The 20,986-nt window shown below is 37.3% G+C and overlaps 1 protein-coding gene across 3 annotated transcripts in view; it reads left to right on the forward strand.

The window, feature by feature from the left end:
- Positions 1-4,696: 4,696 nt before the first annotated feature.
- Positions 4,697-20,986, forward strand: part of LOC103706280 (protein DGS1, mitochondrial-like) — a 32,631-nt gene continuing 16,341 nt past the window's right edge. The window contains exons 1-7 of one of the 3 annotated variants that reach the window (XM_008790337.6): positions 4,697-5,236; positions 12,899-13,013; positions 13,288-13,491; positions 13,804-13,941; positions 14,081-14,248; positions 15,841-16,035; positions 16,974-17,074. In XM_008790337.6, coding sequence (XP_008788559.1) covers positions 5,004-5,236; positions 12,899-13,013; positions 13,288-13,491; positions 13,804-13,941; positions 14,081-14,248; positions 15,841-16,035; positions 16,974-17,074 — 1,154 coding nt within the window. In that variant the 5' untranslated portion in view covers positions 4,697-5,003. Of the gene's footprint in view, positions 5,237-12,898; positions 13,210-13,287; positions 13,492-13,803; positions 13,942-14,080; positions 14,249-15,840; positions 16,036-16,973; positions 17,075-20,986 lie in introns of all 3 variants that reach the window. The other 2 variants (XR_015968242.2, XM_088703202.2) reach the window with 2 other exon arrangements.

Here is a 20,986-nt window from a genome sequence, read left to right on the forward strand (position 1 = left end):
AGACACCGCTTATAGTTTAAGATGTTAACCATTAATCTCCTTGAATGTTAAAGTAACTGTTCTCATTTCTTATCTTTACAAAATGTCTGCCATCTACACTTCGTAAACATTTGCATGCAAAAGTCATCAAATTGGGTAACAGAGTATTTACCACATGAATACTTCTTCATCCTGGATATGATATCCATACAGCATCAGAAAGAGTGATTTAAGCTCCATCCTTCAACAGAAGCTTTGAGAATCAACAGAAACAATGTAGAACTATCAATTTCCAAAGAAGAGCCATGGATTAATTGATCACCTGTTTCCATTCAAGCATACCTTAACCAACTATAGCCTTATTCCTCTCCATGGGTCAGCAGTAGAGATGAAGGCATGAAAATGTATACAAACAAAGTTTGAATTTTTTTTTGTGTGTGTGTGTTACTGTCTCTCAAGTTTAGCTTCATGTACACTGGCTCATTTGGTGCAAGCCAAGACATGAGCAAGAAAAGATTGCTACCTTCTTGGACATGCAATTTAGCAGAGGAGCAACCTTTGGAAGTTCCCTAAGTGAAAGCATCTGAAGGCAACATGTGATATAAAGAACTGCATTTATCACCAAGATACAGATCGTCGATCAACACCTCATATAAAGAATTGCTGTCAATGCAGGCATAGATTTTTGACCCTCAAAGATGTAAACCTATACCTTGAATAAATATATGCAAAGGATGCAAAACAAAAAATTTCGTATAGAGAATTGCATTTATCATTTTAGGGACAGATTTTAAGCCAAAGAACCACATGCATGCCATTATCAGAATAGCCTTTTGTTATGTGCCGTTAGCTCGCTAATTATGGCCGTAAATTCTAAAGAAAATCAGTTTGGTGGTCAATAGTGAGCTTAGAATTCTGGGTCATTTTGAGTGATGAACAACACTGTTTATGTAACAACCCAGGACTTTACCTAAAAAGGCTAGCCGAAAGGTATTATTTGGGTTCTTTAGTCATGTATAAATACCCAAAATCTTCTCGGCGATTAATCAATATAGGACTAAACACATGGATCCTCACAGTTTAATAGTGAACATTTGTTAAGACTTGAAATGTTGTCCCATTAGTGCACAATCACCTTGGTGGCCTTTTAACTTATAGTAAATCTAGTAAGTTGAGCAAGCTATAAATTTCAATCTAATATGGCAGCATTGGAAGCCTGAAATTTAGATAAGCTGTACCAGGAAGTAGTAGCAGGGAAAAAATATTCTGCCGTTGGAAGGATAATGATCCTATTGTTTTACATATATTTTCTGCATAAATAACAAAAGTAGAAAAAATAGCAGGAGAAATACAGCAAGATAAGTTCATAACATCAATAAACTTTATGCTTCGGATGAAGGATCACAATGATAGATTAGAGTTTTGATATCTCCACCGGTTCATTTCTCTGTCTGCGGTAGATAGGTGTCTCTCTATGCATTCTCCAATTTATTCTCTATGTTCCTTTCTTTATTGTTTGCAAGTCACACATAGGTTTCTTAAGATAAAGGTTCCTCAAGCAAAATCCTAAATCTGATAATGAGATAACCCTATCACATGCCTTTTCATAAGTAAACAATATTAAGGAAAAAAACTGACTGAAAAAAGATATCTAAAAATGATGATTGTAACTAAAGTCTGATCACCAAGAGCCTTCAATGCCTGAAAAAAAATTATATTAAATGCAACAAATAATCATTAGGGTAAAGATTACATGTTGGGAAAAAGAAAAAAGTCGATATAGATTTAACCGACTGAGTACCGACTGGCTTTGGCAAGTTTCTACGGAATCAATCCAAAACCCTAAAAAAAATTATGTTTTATATTTTTAGAAAAGAAGTAACCACTGTTCACGCATAATTAACAAACAAACAAGAAATTACAAGAAATATATTAGACACATTCAGGTATCAACACCAAGTATGGCATTGACTATTATAAGGCATACATCCTTGCAGCAAAACTGAGAATTATTATTCAGCTAATGGCAATTTAGTCGGCAATTATGTCGGATGAGCATGAAGAATGCCTTCATTCAAATAGAGCTACCTAGGGAGGTGTACATGCAACCTTTTCTAGCCTCCAAAGAAAACAATCCCTTGGTCGCAGTTTAACTGTTCAAGTTGCATCATTCTTGAAGCAAGCTTTACAAATGGATGCATTTACGATGCTGACAAATCCTCATGTCACTGCAATACCAACCTGGGCATAATGATAATAACTGGTGATGATTCTTCCACAGTAAAAACCAATTTTATGTGGCATTTCCAATGTTAGTTTTATGATATTGAACCCTAGCCCTAGTCTTATGGCACTTAGGCCCATAGCTGAAGTACACCATCAATTTGATTAGTTAAGCTTGTCCTTAAATGACTTATGCACTAGTAATGCACCATTCAAGCTTCATGTTAAGTTCTGTACCACTAGAATGTGCCCAACCAAGCTCCCACCTGGTATCATCAAATGATGGGTGGTCAAAGAACAAGCAATTCAGCCGTTGATGCCATGTCTCAGACATAATCAAGAAGGGACAAGTAAGCAATTCTATAGCCATTGTTGCTCTGTGTAAGAAAATATATAAATAAACCTATCTCATTCTATCAACTTAAGCTTTTGAGACAAATGGTGATTTCAACATGATATCAGTTCTATTAGCTTAAGCTTTTGGGATAAGTGGTGATTTCAACACTGATGAATTACCCACTATTGTAAAGCTAGGCCATCAATTTATTAGTAAAGCCTCAAACAGAATTTTAAGCACCATATACACATGGTACTATTTGCTATGCCAACTCCATTATTGAAGTATATATCTATATAGAGGTATCCTATATCATTAAGATATATGTTATAACCCCCAAACCCCACAACTTGAGCTGGTACGTGACTGCATATTTTATATTGTATAGCCTTGGGGAATATAAAAGGCTTACCGATTAAATAAAATTTCAACAAGAAATTCATTATTTTCGGAACAAGACAAGTAGTTCCAATATTATTAAGTAACAAGAGTAGTGCAATGCAATTTTCAAGTATCCAACAGTATCAGAGATCTTTTTTTTCTTCTATCTCTCATGGGTGAACCCCAAAAATCTCAGTTGACTGCTAAGCATCCTATGGCTTTGACAAAAAAAAAACGTTAGAAGGATAATATAAGTTGATAGCTCAATAAGAATCCTCAAGCTCATGTACAGCCCAATATGAATAAATAAATAAATAAGTAAATTAATAACTAACAATAAAAATTCTATAAGAATTAATATCTAGAACTTTAATTATATTTTCCACTACTCAATAGGCCATGATATCTCAATGCATCACATACAGCCCAAATGATAATTCCTTTAATATTGGTTCATAATCAACAACTTATAATCACTCATAACACATGATAGGGTTCAGGTTCAGCCAATATCCTAGAAATACTCCATTAGTAATTTATTTTTGGCTTTGGATTATCCATGGTCACATTTTTCTCGTATGATGAGGCAACAGATAGTATCATGTTTCCCAGATGGAACAATCGATTGTGTCATAATGTGTGTTAGGAAACTAGAATAACATGGCTAATCTAGTGCCTTCATCCACCCATGCATTTCAAGAGTGCATTTTAATTTATTTTTGACTATGGACTAACCACGGTTCTATTTTCCACCCATGAGGAGCAACTGAAAGTATCACATTTCTCACCTATAATGAGACTAGACAATCGATAATAGTATAGCTAGTCCAAAGTACTACACCCAGCTACCCGATTATAGAAGTCTTAGTTTTATTAATAGAATACACCAACATGCTCGCCTTACAAAATGCAAAAATATTGTCACTTTCTATGCACAATCAAGCTTATTTAATTTCTATAATATATTTGCACATATCAAAATTACACATGTATATATTAGAATTACACATTCATACAAGTAATCATGCAAAAAGGGATTCTTAACTGTAACAAAAAAAAGAGATCAAATTAGGGTGTGCCAATCAGGCCGCAATTACAACTAACTTATCTAGTTAACTTAATATTATATTTAATATAATTAAGAAAACTAATTTCTCTCATAAAAAATTTAGAAATTAACCAACCTATCTACGATCAATTGGCTTTTAGACATTTACTTATTTTTTCTTCAAACTTCTAGTTTTTAAGATTTGATGCTTAAAATTACCCTAATGCTAGGTTCCTAACCTACCTTGATCTAAACTAATTATCAAAACTAAATAAATAAACGTATTAAGGATTTACCCCAAAGAGTGGGTACCAATAATGACAAAAAAATCTGTTCCGAACTTAATTCGGATATATATATATATATATATATATATATATATATATATATATATATATATATATATATATATATATATATATATATATATATATATATATATATATATATATATATATATATATATATAACTCTTCACAAATCTTCTTCTAAGAAACAAATTTGATTTGTACATTAAAAAATTTGATTTGTGTAGCTTTACCTGATCTAATCTGCCTTATCTATCCTATCTAACTCTATTCGCCTCGGGATAAGTAAAAGGCAGATACGGGCAATGGACTACCTAACTTATATCCGATCCATTGTCATTCGTAATTCAATAATTCGAGGGTAAAACCTCATGCTAAATTGTTTCTAAAAATCAAAACTAACAGGTTAGGAAAGAATTCAGAGGGATGAAGTGGAACGGTGGAAATAAAATATGAGAGAGGAGATAAAGGTAGGGTCGCTCGATGGTCCAAAATTGTTCGGATTTAAGTGATTTGGGCAGAAAGAATATCGTAAGGCCCTCAATGCTGAGATCCAACTAGCGCGGCGAAAATCGGCGGCTAGCAACGGCTAGGCTCACGTAGAACTAACGTAATTTCAGGACAAAGTAGACCAAAACATACACTTAAAACCGTCCCCACGCGTCACTCTTCTAACGCCTCGCCTTCTGGAAGCCCCAAGGCTGCCCTGCCATCAAGAACGAAAGCCATGGCGTCTTCACCACCTCAAAACCCTAGAGACGACCCCAACGATGCGAAAGCCCTTATCTATTCCTATCCCATTCGGATCTGGAGGGCTCTCCTCGGCTACCTCCCTTCTCCCGATTCGAGCCTCCTCGCCAAATTCTCCAATCTCTCCCCTCTCCGGTCCCGGGGCCGATCTCGGGGGCGAAAGCCGGGCCTCCCGCTTCCACTGCACTCCAACGCCGTCCAATCCTCTTTGTAAGTCGTCTCCCCTCTCCCCCTTCTTTTCTTGCTGTAAATGGACCATCGCGAAGAGCAAAATTAACGCCTGAAGTGAACGAGATCTTGGTCTCGGGAATTACATGGATATTTGAATTAAGTTTTAGCCATTGTTGTTTTGTTAATTCATGGTTTATAGATTTATTTCCCTTTTTTACATAAGCTTTGTAATGCTCACAAATAAATGGAATCCATTTGAATCAAATAGCACATGCTGCAATGCTTGCGCTGAATGGTTCAGCGACACATTGGATCAATCCGATGTTGGATGCTTATAATTTGTAATAATTTTCCTTTACATCTTGTATTTCTTGATTAGTGTTCCGAATTAGTATTTTGAGTAAATTAGGGTAGATGAGTATGCTAAGTTTAATCTTTGATAATTTAGGTTGAGTGGCTGAATTAGCTGATTAAGGTAGAAGTAGTTCAGCTCTCTCCTGTTGTTTTCCAGAGGGTAGTACACGATGGAAGATTGGAATATTTGACCTAAAGGCTGTGAATTATACATGGTACCATAAGCACCAACCCCTAAAATTTGGGATTAGGCACAGTTACTATATTATCTGTATTGTTGAAAAATTCTTGAATTATTCTAGCTTTTTCTTTTGACAAATGATTCTCCAAAACTAAATCAATCCAAAATTATTCTCCAATTATACAAGAATTTTACAATGTATTCACGAGTTATTCACGACTAACTTAAAAAGTTTTTATACGTTACAGATTTATAAAACCATATACTGTTGCTAGTGGCGATACTTTTACATTTATTATAGAAAACTCACATTTTTCCAGCTGCGCCGTTTTTCTGATTCTTAAATATCCAGGCTCTTTCGACACTTTTAATTTGCCCCTTTGTTCTCCAAATTCCAAATCATTACTTAGCCAAATTGTTCCCAAACGCCAAGCTCATGACTATGGTATGAGGATCATGTCTGTCACTCAAGTGTTTAGCATAAATCTTAAGTTCGTCTTCCTATTCATTTTCAGAGCTCAAACCTTTGTTTTATTTCATTCTTTTCACATATTTGTCTCTAACCTTCTTGTTTATGAAAGTTGAACACTTTGGTATAGATGTATCATTCTTCGGTACAACTTGTTAACACTAACCCCAGGGTCTACTGTGCCAGAACTGGGCCCAGACCGGTTGCCCGACGGCATGGAACGGTACCTTCCCGCATCGTTCCATGCCGGCTCCGTACCAACACAGTAGAGGACACAGTAGAGGAGGCGAGGGAGAGGGCGAACGGGAGAGAGGAAAAGAGAGAGAGAAGAGGAAGAGAGGGAGGGAGAGAGAAGGAGGGTGGCGGGGGCCGACGACTCGGGCGAAGGAGGCGGAGGAGGGCTCTGCGAAACAGGGGTTCGACCACTTTTTTATTTTTGCGACTTTTAAGTATAGTCGGCAAATCGCTTGCCGATTTCACTTAAAAATCGCAAAAATAAAAAAGAGGCAGGACCCCTATTTTGAACAAAACAAGAGAGCTAGCCGCGGAGCTCGGAAAAGCCTCCTCTGCACGGCTCGCCGGGCTCTACCGGCCAGCCTCTACCTCCCTCTCTCTTCCTTCCTTGACCTCTCCCTCCTTCCCCGCTCGCTCTCTCTTTTCCTCTCTTTCATTCTCCTCCCCCTCCAGCGACAGGTTTCGCTTCCGTTGCTGGAACTATCCCGGTCCGCTGTTGGGGGGTTAGCCTATTTTAGTTTCATGCTTTCACTACCCTGGCGTCATGAAAACTTATAGAATTGTCAATCCGTATTACATGCCACATAACATGGCATAGAATATGGGTAAATACCACATCAAGTTGTCTAAATAATAATCATAGTATTCTTTGAATTGATCGAGTGTGAATTTCTTGGGATGGAGGAAACCTTAGGAGGAGCTTTTTGGCTTTTGGAACCACAGGACATGACAATGGAGTGTAGCATCACAACAACTTTTGTCATTCTGTAGCTTTTTTGAAACATGGACTAGTCAACAATTTGATCCTAATATTGGTTTGCTTGAACTTGTATCAAAGCTGTTGAATTGTAAGTTGCTATTTCTAAAAGACAGTGTTTTGTGCTTCTTCTGCGGTGTAGAATTTATACTGTATCAGTATTTCCATATGTGCTCAAATGATCAATAGCTTGAACTCAGATTTACCAACTTCTTTGGCAGAATAAGTCAAAATGTGTTCTTGGATCAAATCTCCAACTTTTATCATCTTTGTGTTAGGTTACCATTTAATCATGCAATCTTTTTTGTTTGAGTTTGAAGAGGATGACATTGCTTCATGTTGGTGTCATCTTCAAGGGTTAAATATATATGATCTGATAGAGCGAGAGTGTGTGTCTACACTTGGAGATGAAAAGAGTTCCGAAAAGGTTCTTATGGACTTAAAATATCTGTCATTATAATTTCACCACCCAAATAGAAAATGATTTATGAAAAATCACGTCAATAGAAATTCTTCAAATTGCTGTAAGGGTGATAAACTACATACTAAGGAGTCAAAGTGTTAGGATGATGAAATTTGTGCAGTTCATTTCTGGTGATATTTGGAATATATGATTGGTATTCATGTAGTGGTTGTGGAAGAAACTTATTACATCACTTTGTCGATTGAGGAAATGCTATATCATTGAGTAGTCATAAATAAGCTTTGAAAAAGACTTCTTCTTCAAACCTACGACAAACACGACCACCATGGTTTCAAATCCCAATGGGATATCCCACGAGACACCAGGACAAGGTATTGTGCCAAGCAAGGTTCGCCGTACCGGTACCGAATCCCGTACCGGTGCCGCACTAGTATAGGCGTACAGAGTGTCGGTACGGTACGGTATGCGGTACGCCAGGCGTACTGACATTGAGGTACCGATGCCGGTACTCATCGGTACGGGTACGGTATGCCCGGTACCGACCGGTACAGCATACCATGGTGCCAAGTGTCGGGACAGGATTGTCCTGCCATCATCCTAGCGTCCCATTTAGAGCATCTTGGGACATTTTCCATCCCAAGTGTTGGGACAGGGCGGGATAGAGGCACATCCGTTTGATAGAAAAACTGTGACGACCCTGTCCCATAGGATTTAAAACCTTGACTACTACCACAATGATTTTGGAGGAGAGGATCCACTCTTGTAAGTTAGATTGATCTTTTGGTCTGAGCTGCAATGATTTTTTGGGTCAGACTTTTTTTGGTTCCATGTCTGAAATAATTTCAGACTTTGCATATCAGAAAAAGAAACAAAAGAGAGGATCTATTTCATATTTTTCAACATTGAAAAGTTTCACCAGTTGCCTTTTCTTTCGGAGGACTCCCTAAACCTATGATTTCTGAAATGGAATCCTCAAAAGAAATAATTATAAAATTTGAAGACAAGAGAACATGGGTTTAACTACTCCTTGTGGTTGAATCTTTCTGTTTGAAAATTGAACTGTTTGCTCTGCACAGCCTTTTCAATCAGCCATCCAATTCCTTTCACTCTTTAATTAAATTTTTTTTAGGTCTCCACACATGGCATTGGCATGATATTAGCTGCCTTTATGATTGGATGGTGTCCTCACTAAGATTTTGATAAAAAAATATTAGCAAGGTCCAGCAATGTAATACTTGGTCTGAGTGGCTGCATATGCCTCAGCTTCTGTGGGTGTAGCCTGGTTACTGCATTGCATTTGTTCAATGTGGCTTCCATATTTGGCTGAGCTAGAGATACATAAAGGCCAAGCAAATATGATTGGCCACGTATGTGTTGTGATAGTGGATTGTTGCCTGATAAGTCACTTTTTGTAGAAGAAGATTGACTTTTCATGTTCTTTTGAAGATTAGTAACTTATTAGTTAGGTCCTTTAGATTTAGTTATAAGTCATACATCGTGGTATCTTTTGTTTTGATGAGTGATCATTGAATAATTTGTAAAAATTTGAGCCATGTTCTTTGCATTAGCATACTTGAAATTTATATGTAGTTTGCATAGGGATTTGTTGTTACTAGTTTTAACATTATATACTATTACTAAAATGAGTTCTCAAATGAGTATGAATATTATTATTTTATATCTATAGTCAAAGGATACTATACTGTACCGAACCGAGCGGTACGAGGCGTACTATACTGTAGCGGTTCGGTACTAGTATGTGGTACGGAGGGCATACCGATACTTTACACCGAACCGGCCCCCATACTGGGCGTTCTGACACAATAACAAGGTGGCACTGGTAGACGGCCTGGTACTAAGATGGCGTACCTTGTCTATATTTCTACTTTTCGTACCTATTTTATGAATGTTGCTATTTTTTATATTTTTTTAACATACTAACCTGCTATGCACCTACATCCCATATGCACTATGCATACCTTGAATACATGCATTCTTTGATTGCTTCTTACAAACTTTGCGAGGCCTATTATGTCATCTAAACTAGTGGCCTGTTTAAGCTTATTAGTCCACCATGATCCTTTTATCTTCTCCACCCATCTCAATGATCCCTTTTCCTTGAAAACTAATCTTGTAACACCTAGAGTCACTAAACTAATCCCTACTTGTTAATTACAACAAGCATCTCTTTCTCCTAATTTGCAACAAGTAATTTTTTTTTGGGCTAGACTGCATGCTAAACTTTAAAACTTGGGTAAAAGAGTTAAAGGTTCAAAATAATGATGGACCCACCAACATAGGGATCCATTTTATTGATCTTGAATTCTTGATCTCTATGAGTTGTAATTCTTAGAAACTACATATCATATGTTTTGCTCTGTCTAGCCTATTCATTGAATGGATGTATAAATACACAACTTTCTCGACACAAAATGGTATTTTGCAATGATCTAGTCGTTCCAAACGTATCAGTTTCTGATCAATACATCATTTAATATGTGCAGTTCATGATTAACAATGTACATTTTCAGTTTAAATGCCTTGTCAGGTATTCACCATAATTACTTCTATCCATTTTTGCACTGATTTGATATATAGGTTAGAGATCTTTAAAAAATATGAATTTTTATTTCTAGGCATTTTCACAGTAGATCAAAATCAACGGTGTAGATCTTTGATTTGGATGACCCAATTTTGGAATCATTAGATCTTTTGCCAAAGATCTAGCTCTTACAGTGCAGTCCAGCTTTTCTTTTATTTCCTTCTGCTAATGCCTTTTCTCCTTTAATTTTCGTTAGTGGTTTATTCTTCCCCTCGAGCAGATCATCTTGATTGCTTTCAACATAGAGAACAATTGGCATTGTTGTATAAATAAGAGGATGATCTTTCTGAAGAAGTGACAATAGATTTGGAAGGGGATGTGGGATGCAGCTGAATTATGTAGATTGGGGTTAACTGAGCATCACACAAGTTAAATCTGTTTAATAGTTGAATTAGCAAATCAAGCAATTGTTGGGTTTGTTTGATCAAAATTTCATACAAGTTTAGGTTTACTTGGATTGGGCTCGGATTGGAACCAGGTCAGATACAATCTATTGATAAACCTCCTCAGAACCTGTCTCACTGCTGGTAAATTAGAGGAAAAAACTGAATGTTTAATCTTTAAAGGCTAGTGTTGCTTTAAGCCCCTGTTAGTTATAGATAAAGGACTCTGATGACCTTTTTCTTTTGCCAATGTCAAGAATGTCTCGAAATATGTTTAATTTGCTAATACTGGCTGATCCTTATATTATATTATTTGTTATTTATATGCTGTCTGATCCTTCTATTGTATTGTTTGCTATTTATTTGCTAGATTTTGTCTTTTCATTTGAGCCATGACCTCTTGCAAGAGTTTTCTTGGCATATGTCTTCCTGCATGATATTTTATTTCCAACTCTCTCCTGCAAGTATCATGACTGTGATGTCAGAAACCTATTTGTATTATTTGTTATTTATATGCTAGATTTTTTCTTTTTTTTTTTCCGGAGCTATGGCCTCTTGCAAGAGTTTTCTTGGCATATTTCATGTAAGCATAGGGGAAGTTTTTCCCGCATGATTTTATTATCCAAGTCTCTCCGACAAGAATCACGTCAGAAACCTATTTTGAGCCACTGGCCTGCTATCATAGTAAAAGATAAAATGCCACATTCTCTATCACAAAATAGGTTATACAAAACAACATTAGATTTTAAACTATAATGATGAATCAAACTATCGGAAAAAAGTGTATAAGACATTATATGTATATATTATATGGTTGACATTCTAATAGCCTCTTTTCTTTTTCCTCTCTCCTACCCTAGGGTTTGGGTGACTTTGGGAGAGAAGTTGGCAGATATTGTGAGGGATGTTGCCAGAGCAGTATTCCTAGCTTTGTTCTTTAGGCGAGGGAGCTTACCCACTTGCTTTGTTGTTGTTAAGAAATGGAGAATGTCTTGAACCTTTCTCATATCATATCGAAAAATATTTTCGAAGCTGAAGATCTTAAGCGAGATTGCAATATCATTATATTTTAAGATGAGCATACAAGATGTATCTCAAAGATAGCCAGTACCTAATCTTTGCTCAATGTAGGTTTTATGGTCGGCAAAACCGTTCCGAACTAGCAGTTCAGGGTGTACCGAGCTGTATCGGGAGTGGACTGGGACGGTTCCGACAATAGAAACAAAACCTATTGACGGAAGGGGAGGACAAGAAAAGAGAGGAAAAGAGAAAGTGAGCGGGGGAGGGAGGGAGAGGAAGAGAAAGGAAAAGAGAGGGAGGTAGAGGTCGGCCGACGGAGGCCGGCAAGCCACGTGGAGGAGGCGGAGGAGGGCTCCGCGGCCGAGTCCTCTGTTTTGTTCAAAATAGGGGTCTGGCCTCTTTTTTTATTTTGCAACTTTTAAGTGAAGTTGGCAAATCGCTTGTCTGAGGGCTCCTTTTTAATTTGGCGATATTTAAGTGAAGTCGGCAAGCGATTTTCTGACTTTACTTAAAAATTGCAAAATAAAAAAAAGGGGCCAAACCCCAGTTTCGAACGAAACAGGGGATCCGGTCGCGGAGCCCTCCTCCGCACGGATCGCTGGCCCTCCTCTCTCCCTACCCCTCTCCCCCTTCTCTCTCTCTTTTCTTCTCTCCTGTTCACCCTCTCCCCCGCCTCCTCTACTATGTCAGTACGAAGCCGGCACGAAACGGTAAGGGGGCGTACGAACCCATGCCGCCAAACAACCAGTCTGGGCCCCCAATTCCAGCGCGACAGACCTTGATAGGTTCTTTTGATCATAATTAGTTATTTGTACGATTTGTTATTAAGTACTATGCATGGTATTTGGGATTGAATTATTCTTTTGTTAAAATCCTAGGACCTTTTGTATCTCTTTTGGGTTGTAAGGCATATGCCCTTCTATGCAACCAACTCTACTTGTGATCATTATAACCACATGTTGTATGCTCCCACCATTCCACCAAAAAAGGAAAATGAGGAAAAATTAGGATGTGGGGTGGACCACTAAAGTAATACATGTTACTTCAAACAAGATGCAGTATAGAAGCTTAGCAACTATATGGTCGCGAATATTGTAGAACAACTGAATTACTAAATGCAGTGTCGAGACCAAAGAAATAGACTGATATACCGCACAAATGTGAAATATCTTTTTTCTTTCTTACTTAAGTATACTTTTTGCTCCACTGCATCATCATGAGAAAGGACTAGAAACTCAACATACCCTAATAACTTATTGCAAACTCCAAATTTGCAGGACTGCAGCAAAAGCATCCAGAGTATTTGTTATACTAGAAGATATCATGGAACACACCTTGCATTGTTTGCGTAATATTCAAAAGAGTCTGGTTTTTTGGCAGTCCCGGGCGGAGGTGATGTTTATTCTCTATCAAGGTACGCCATACCGTACTGAACCGGACGGTATAAAGCATACCGTACCGTACCAATTCGGTACCGGTATACAATATAGAGGGTTTACCGACATAGTGACAAGGTGGCACTGGTACAGGGCTCAGTGTCGAGATGGCGTACCTTGTTCTCTCTACTTTCTCGGTCAATACCACTAATGTATTTAATATTGCAAACCAACTTGTTCTATTTCGTGTTGTCTCTGTTGGAATTGTTTTGATGTCTTCTGTTTTTCAGGGAACGAATACTCAGAAAATATACTTCATGATCTTTGAAAGAGGACCACGAGCATTTATTGATGGAACATATCAACTGATAACTAGACTTGGCACTGATGGGTCTCCAATCCAGCATCTATGTTGTTCTGCATCAGATATGATATCTGAGAAGATTGCTATCTTAATGAGCCTGCAACATTGCCTGGCCACCTTTCTTGGACAGGTTTGCATGATTCCATTATATTTGTCAATTTATTACCTTTATGATGGTAGAATTACTTTTAGTTGTTTCAACTTCAATATACTCTCAGTTGCATTAATGCCAACACTTGGCCTTTCTGACTTTGTTCTCATGGGTAGTTTCTTTCAAACTCATTCTAAATATTCATTGCTTCTTGAGTGTCACTCTTTATTTTACTTTTGGTTTCTTTATGGCATTTGTCTAGTTCATGAGTTTTGACTCCAGAGCTTCTTCACTTCTTGATATATGCCATTGTTAGGTTCATAAAATTGCTTTTATTGGCTGTTCTTGTAGGTATATTTGGAGGTAAATAGATATGGAGAAATGTTGACAGAGGATTCTGACGAGTCACTGCCTTCATTACTGGTTACCATCAATACCCTTTTTTCAAAACTGGAAGCTTCAATTAGCCATCCACGTGAAATTTACAAGGTTGTATGCCTTACTTTTTTATGTAAAGATGTCCCTTTTTCTTTTTTAACTAACCCTGTGATTATATAGAAGAAGAAAAAAGGGCATCCTGCTTCTAGCTTTCTGCTCTAATTTGTAGTCACCTCATCTTGTTTGCCAGAGTGATAATTCATTCTCCACAGAGAGGGGCAACTCATGCGCACTTCTCTTTGAGAAAATACCTGAAATAGACCCGGAGCGATCACAGTGGACTGATACTGAAATAAGGGATGCTACCAACTTGATATATCAAAATCTTCAAAGATTGGATTCATATTTATCTTTCATCGTGAGTGGACATCTCTTTTGCACTTTTACCTAGTTGCCTTCTTTAGTAAGATTTGGTGAGTTGGTAAGTAGGTTAATGTTGATACTATAATTAATGCAAATCTCTTTTTCTCCTTTTTACTGCGCTTCTTTTCCTGCAAGGTTGGAGGACCACCTATAATAAGTGGGTAACACTCTATTAATATTTATGCATACCACAGTGTCTTATAATATATCATGTACTAGGATGTAAAAAAAAAGAGGTTTGGTAAATCAACTAATTCTTCCAAAAGAAAAGTTTTTTTTTATGCTAGGTTATGAATTAGCATATTTGGATTATTTAGATAACATATTGAATCAACTAAAGGAACACCATATTCGACTGATGATGTGTTTGGAATGAGATTTTACCCCATGAGAGTTTTTGTTTACTTTTATTGTCAAATCTACAACTTTTGGTTAATGCAATCTGGTTTCTTTCTCTGAAAAATAATACTGAGATAGAAAAAGTGGAACAGAATATCTAGAGGCTTGTTCTCAGTAAAGAAGGTAGTGTCCTTATAGAGGCTAGCCTCATGGCTATGTGCACTCCCACTTTAGAATATGGCATTCATCTTTTGTTTCTCTTCTCAAACTCTTGTCTAAATTCATGAGGAAAGCGTCTCCGACAAAGAGAGCTGGTTTATCATGCAGATAATATAGAAACATATATAATTACCATACTGCTTCTGGGCAAAGATTGCACTGAGATGAGTCTTGGAACTGCAGTAATGTAGGCTTTTGTAAATGTTTGTGCTTTATCTGTAACATCCAGTCATATTGTTTGTGCAATGAGCCTTCTGCTACGTCAATATTTATTGTATCCTTGCTTTTCTCTGCCAGATTTTAGCTCAATAAGATGTTACTATCTTTTGTTTTGTTATCCTGGTTTCTGATATTGGTTGTTAAATAATAAAGAGTTGGACATGAATAAAATGTAAATTAACAATGACTTCCAATGTCATAATGCATTCAATATGATTGCTTGGGCATTTTATATTATTCTGGATTTTTGTGAAGCTGTCTTTTAAACTCTGATAAAAGTTTCCTTAGATGAAAAATAGTGTTCATTTTTCCTTTTAGCTTTCCAACTGTCAAAAACCAAGGAGAATGATCTTATACTGGTTGCACCATACCTGGGGAATGGTTGGCCTCTCAGTATGTTTGTTGTGGCTTGTGCGCCATAGTAGTTTGATGGGAAGTCCTGACATGGACAACTGGCTTTTGTAAATGTTTGTGCTTTATCTGTAACATCCAGTCATATTGTTTGTGCAATGAGCCTTCTGCTATGTCACTATTTATTGTATATTTGTATCCTTGCTTTTTCTCTGCCAGATTTTAGCTCAATAAGATGCTACTATCTTTTGTTTTGTTATCCTGGTTTCTGATATTGGTTGTTAAATAATATAGAGTTGGACATGAATAAAATGTAAATTTACAATGATTTCCAATGTCATGATGCATTCAATATGATTGCTTGAGTATTTTATATTATTTTGGATTTATGTGAAGCTGTCTTTTAAACTCTGATAAAATTTTCCTTAGATGAAAAATAATGTTCATTTTTCCTTTTAGTTTTCCGGCTGTCAAAAACCAAGGAGAATGACCTTATACTGGTTGCGCTATACCTGGGGAATGGTTGGCCTTTCAGTATGTTCGTTGTGGCTTGTGCGCCATAGTAGTTTGATGGGAAGTCCTGACATGGACAACTGGATCCGTGAAGCAAAAGAATCGACCGCTGGATTTTGGAAAGATCATGTGGAACAACCAGTAAGATTTCCATATTTATGTTAGTGTTTATCAATACAGGTGTATGTTTCTTTTAAGCAACATTTAGTGTTTGGTGCTGGCAATATCTAATGTAACGTCCTGGCTTGCACTAGACAAGTTTGTTCATGCCTAAAATTTGATTTGTCACAAGATTAAATTTTTTATTTTCTTGATAAATGGCAAAATAAATATTTTGATTAGGTATATATCTTACTAAAAGTTTTGGGGTTAATGAATGTGTGAGTGACTGAAGCGGGAACTTTTCTACTTCATGAGATTATGTACATATATTTATCTGAATTTCTGAACCATGAATTTTGTTTTGGCGTGTCTTGTATGCTTGATATGTTTGTAAGTTTGGCATGGGTCTGTAGGATATACATAATGTTTGCACAAGTTTATGTATATAGGATTTCTGATGCAATATTCATGTATACAAATTTTCTTGAGTGAAAATCTATAGTGAAGTTCTTTGTGATCTCAATATCAACTACAATCTCACTTCATACCATGAAGAGTTCAGGTGAGCATGGGCTTTGGACATACCGTGCTATCCAAATAATGGAAAGAAGTCACTTTACCATTTAAGGAACAGGATGGGTTCTTATTGGAAATCTTTGTTTTCTTCTACTTTTACAGTATAGATTATCTTGAAGTCATCATGGACTTCCTTAGACAGTCAGACATCATTTAACTGTTGGTTTTAAAGATCAAAAATTCATAATGTCTTGCTTTGGGTGTTATTATCATTTTCCATCACATTGATCAAGAATGTAACTCATTATTTTTCCATTTTGTTGAAGAAGCCTTTTGACTGTATTACATTTGATATTAGTACTACGCTTTTCCACTGAAGTTCCTTGATATTGCACATGAAGAATGGTTTTTATGCATAATTGATCGTGAAATCTTGACCATGCTCTAACTTGAATCTGCAGCTCATTTCCATTAGAGACGAGCTTTTTGAGACATTCAGGAGGAGACACAAAGGTGTGATGGAAGTTGAGGAGGTGAAGTTGACTGAAGATTCTCTGCACAGGTTAGTCTCAGTACTACTCCCATCTTTCAACCCATTCCATGGATCTAATTGGAACCATGATGCTAGAAATTATTTCCACTTCCCCAGATGCACTTCATCAATGAGTTCATGCTGTGTGAAAGTGCATTGTGGACTTTATGGGACTGTACATAGATGAAAGCATATTAATGATATACTGGTGCACTTCATGTAAGATTGGAAAATTATGACAAGAACAAATAGTCATAGTAGTTTCTTGTTATTCTTGGTGGCTTTTCAAATATGCACTTGTGTTTTTAAAAAAAGTAGTAATAAAAAACTAAATTTACTTATTGAGGAGAAAATGTGAAGAAAAAACCCTATTCATATTATCTTCATCAAAAGAATCTTAAATTCATATTTGATTTTCCTAGAGTACGTACATGTTAAGATTTAGCCTGCAAATTGTTAGACTTTTATTATATCGTTTTCTTAATGTCAGAGGTATATTTACCAGTGGTTTTTCACACCCTTGTACACTGTTTTTACATTTTTATTTCACATTAGTGTACTTACAATAGAAATTTTAAACTAACTCTAGTAATTCAGCTGACTATCAATAAATCTACTTTATTTATCCAAGGTATCCATAGAAATTATTGAGGAAATAAAGGATCTGTATGATTATTTATGTAAGAATCAGTAAGTTTATGTGTAAATACAATGTAAATTATTTTATTCACAATCAATAAGCGTGAATGTAAAGTTATAACTGAAAAAGGATATAAGAAAGAAATGCTAATCAAACATTGAAGACATGGACTTCATGCTTAAAATCTACATTTGAGTTAAAGAATGTGAAAACAAAAGAAAATTTTTGTATCGTTGTTGGAATGCTTTTAGTCCACCACTAAAATATGAACATTAAGTTATCTGAAGATACAAATTGTGTATGAGAGGTGAATTAACCAAAAATATGAACTAATTAAATAGGAAAAATAAACTAAAGAAATAAAAAGATACACATAATATTCCGCGGTCAAATGTTACCCTCTGACAAATAAAAGAATACATATAAATGAAAAGCAATAATTAAATCTTATTAGTTAAATTATATTGAGAAAAGGCATAAAACTGGATGGTTGGTTCCTATATAAATTTTAAGCAAATAAATAAATGTAAAAATAATTCAATAATTCACTGGGTAAATGTTCATATGTTTCCACATAGCCTTTTTCCTTGTTTAAATCTTAATAGTATTGGAGAATTTCTTTATTCATGAAATGTATAAGATGGTGTGTTTGAATAGTGGAGCTTTATATATCTATGCCTGTGCACTGGCATGTGTTAAGGGCACATGTACAGTTGAAAACCTGTATCCATTACATTAGTGGGCTGCATATGGATTATCAGCCAATTATCCAGTTGGCTTCAGATTCAGTTGCATTAAGACCTACTAGGTACCTATCTGATGCGTGATCAAATAATATTTTTTATATTCAACAATGGAGGATGGTCAGCAAGGTATGCTGAACCGACCGGAACCGGTCGGTTCAGCCTGTACCGTACCGGTGCCGACGGGCACCGGTACGGTACAACATATAAAAACGGTTCCGACCCAAATTGGGTTGGAATCGATTGGTTCCGTTCTTGGACCGGTGCGAATCGGGCCGATTCGAGCCGGTATCGGTGCGAACCGGCCCGGTTCCCACCGGTCCAAGCACGGTATCGGTGCGAACCGGGCCGGTTCGCACCGGTACAAGCCAGTCTTTCCCCGCGCGCGGGGAAGAGCGCCCACGCGGCTGGAGCCCGCGTGGGCCTCTTAATGCCACTCTGTGGCATTTAACGCGTCCGCGGCGATTTTTTTTTTTAAAAAAAACGTGCACGGACGCGCGAGCGGAGAACGCGCACCCGTGCGCGTTTACCCGCGCAGGAATCGCGCCCGCACACGATTCCCCAGCAGGGAATCACGCCTGAGCGCGGTTCCCCGTGCGGGGCACCGTGCCCACGTGGGCTGCCAGCCCGCGTGGGGGCATTAAATGCCTTAGCTGTGGCATTTGACGCGTTGGAAAACGCGTGCGGACGCGCGAGCGGAGAACGCGTGCTCGTGCGCGATTTACCGCGCAGGAACCACGCCCGCATGTGATTTCCCAACAGGGAATCGCGCTCGGGCGCGATTCCCCGCACGGGGCACCGTGCCCACGCGGGGCATTAAATGCCACAGAGTGGCATTAAATGCCACTCTGTGGCATTTGACGCGTCCGCGCGCATCCGCGGACGCACGCAGACACATTTTTTTTTTTGAAGTCCGCGCGCTCGTGGCCGCGCGCGCGGCTCTGGTTCGGTACCGGTTTCAAGCCGGTTTCAAGCCGTTACCGAACCGGAACCGTACCGGTGCCGGTGCTCGCCGGTACGCCGGTACAGTCGGTCCGGCGAACCTTGATGGTCAGGCTGTTGGGATCCTCTTCCCACTTGCCAACAAAGGCACAAAACTCTAAATGAAAGCTTGGATGAAATTACATTTAGCTAGCTAAGTGGTTTGGTTTTATTATTTAGATAGGTACGACATGAAATTAGACTAACTTCATATGCTTTGAATTCAAATCGATTATTAAATCATGATGATATGAGATTAAGATCCTATGCATGCCCTAAGTTGATAGTTAAAAGGATCTGAACTTGGCTTTTCTTATGTATCCAATCCTATCTGATCTGATCATAGCCCTCTGTGTGTGTGCACACTTATATGTGTGTGTACATGGGTCCGTGTGAGTTCATGAGTATGCTTATATTGTGGTTGTGTGCACAAGCATATTCTCCGGATTACTGTGTATATCCCGGTGGCGTTTACTTTTGCAACTATGAAGTTAATTCAGCCCCTCTAGGTGTTAAGAGGGACCTTTGAAGGTTTTTTTTTATACTATTTTTAATGAAAAGTTTCACAGTATGGAGCAGTACGAACTGTCGTGCAGGCATGATGCATCATGTAGGAGACGAATCCGACAAAAACAGATTTGGTGGGAGATGCATATGGAATGGGAGATAGGAAAACAAAAATTTCATGCCACTGACTTCCACTGGCAGAATTTGATTCATAGTCACTAGTATGGTATTCAGGAATAATTTGGCAAGATTAAATGATTTGGGTTGGAAAGATTCAAAAAATTGGGAAATGCTTAAAAAAATCTAAATTAATATAGAGTAAATAATTTCAACAATCTAATTATATATATATATATATATATGATAATACAATATTATATGTGAAAATAGAAAAAATACTAATTGAACTCAGATGCTAGAATTCAAATTAACCAAAATTTGTATCTTTAAACTTATAATGCAATTTCTTGAGAAAAAGGTGATCAAGGAGAAGAGACAAACTAGGATGTTGGGACCTAGGAAGATACAATATAAAATTTGAAAACTCTTAATATTCTTATTATAATTTTTAAATGCAATTATATTTTTTTAGAAGTTCAAGAGTCCATCTTTTAATTCTGTCAAAGAAAAAGAGTCCTGTGTGGTCATCTTTTCAGTGCATTCCCACCTTGAGCACATGGGGAAAAGAAACTGAGCAGCCCCCTAAAATCCAAAGACGTGATTGTTATGCGATTTATATGTGAAGGTTGCGAATTATAGCATAAATTCATAAGCAGTTCGCGAACCACCAAATAAATTGCAAAATGTTTCAGCCTATCTCTGAAATACAAATTATTCATGTGCTTTTTAAAAACTCACTGAATATTGGAACTGTGATTTGACTCATTCCTGAACTGTTATAAATAGCAAGATGAGGGAGAAAGCTAGAGTCCTATTAGAAAGTGATGAACTGGAATGGAAAAAGAGACTGCTTTCTATGTCCTCACATGTGTGTTTGTATGTGTGCATGCGTGTGTCTGTGGGGGGTACATGCTTGTTCTTAAACCTGCATGTAGTGAATGACAAATTTAG

This window comes from Phoenix dactylifera, chromosome 8 (assembly GCF_051530095.1).
Source record: "Phoenix dactylifera cultivar Ajwa chromosome 8, Ajwa_hap1_PhDact_Kaust_v1.1, whole genome shotgun sequence".
NCBI lineage: Eukaryota > Viridiplantae > Streptophyta > Magnoliopsida > Arecales > Arecaceae > Phoenix > Phoenix dactylifera.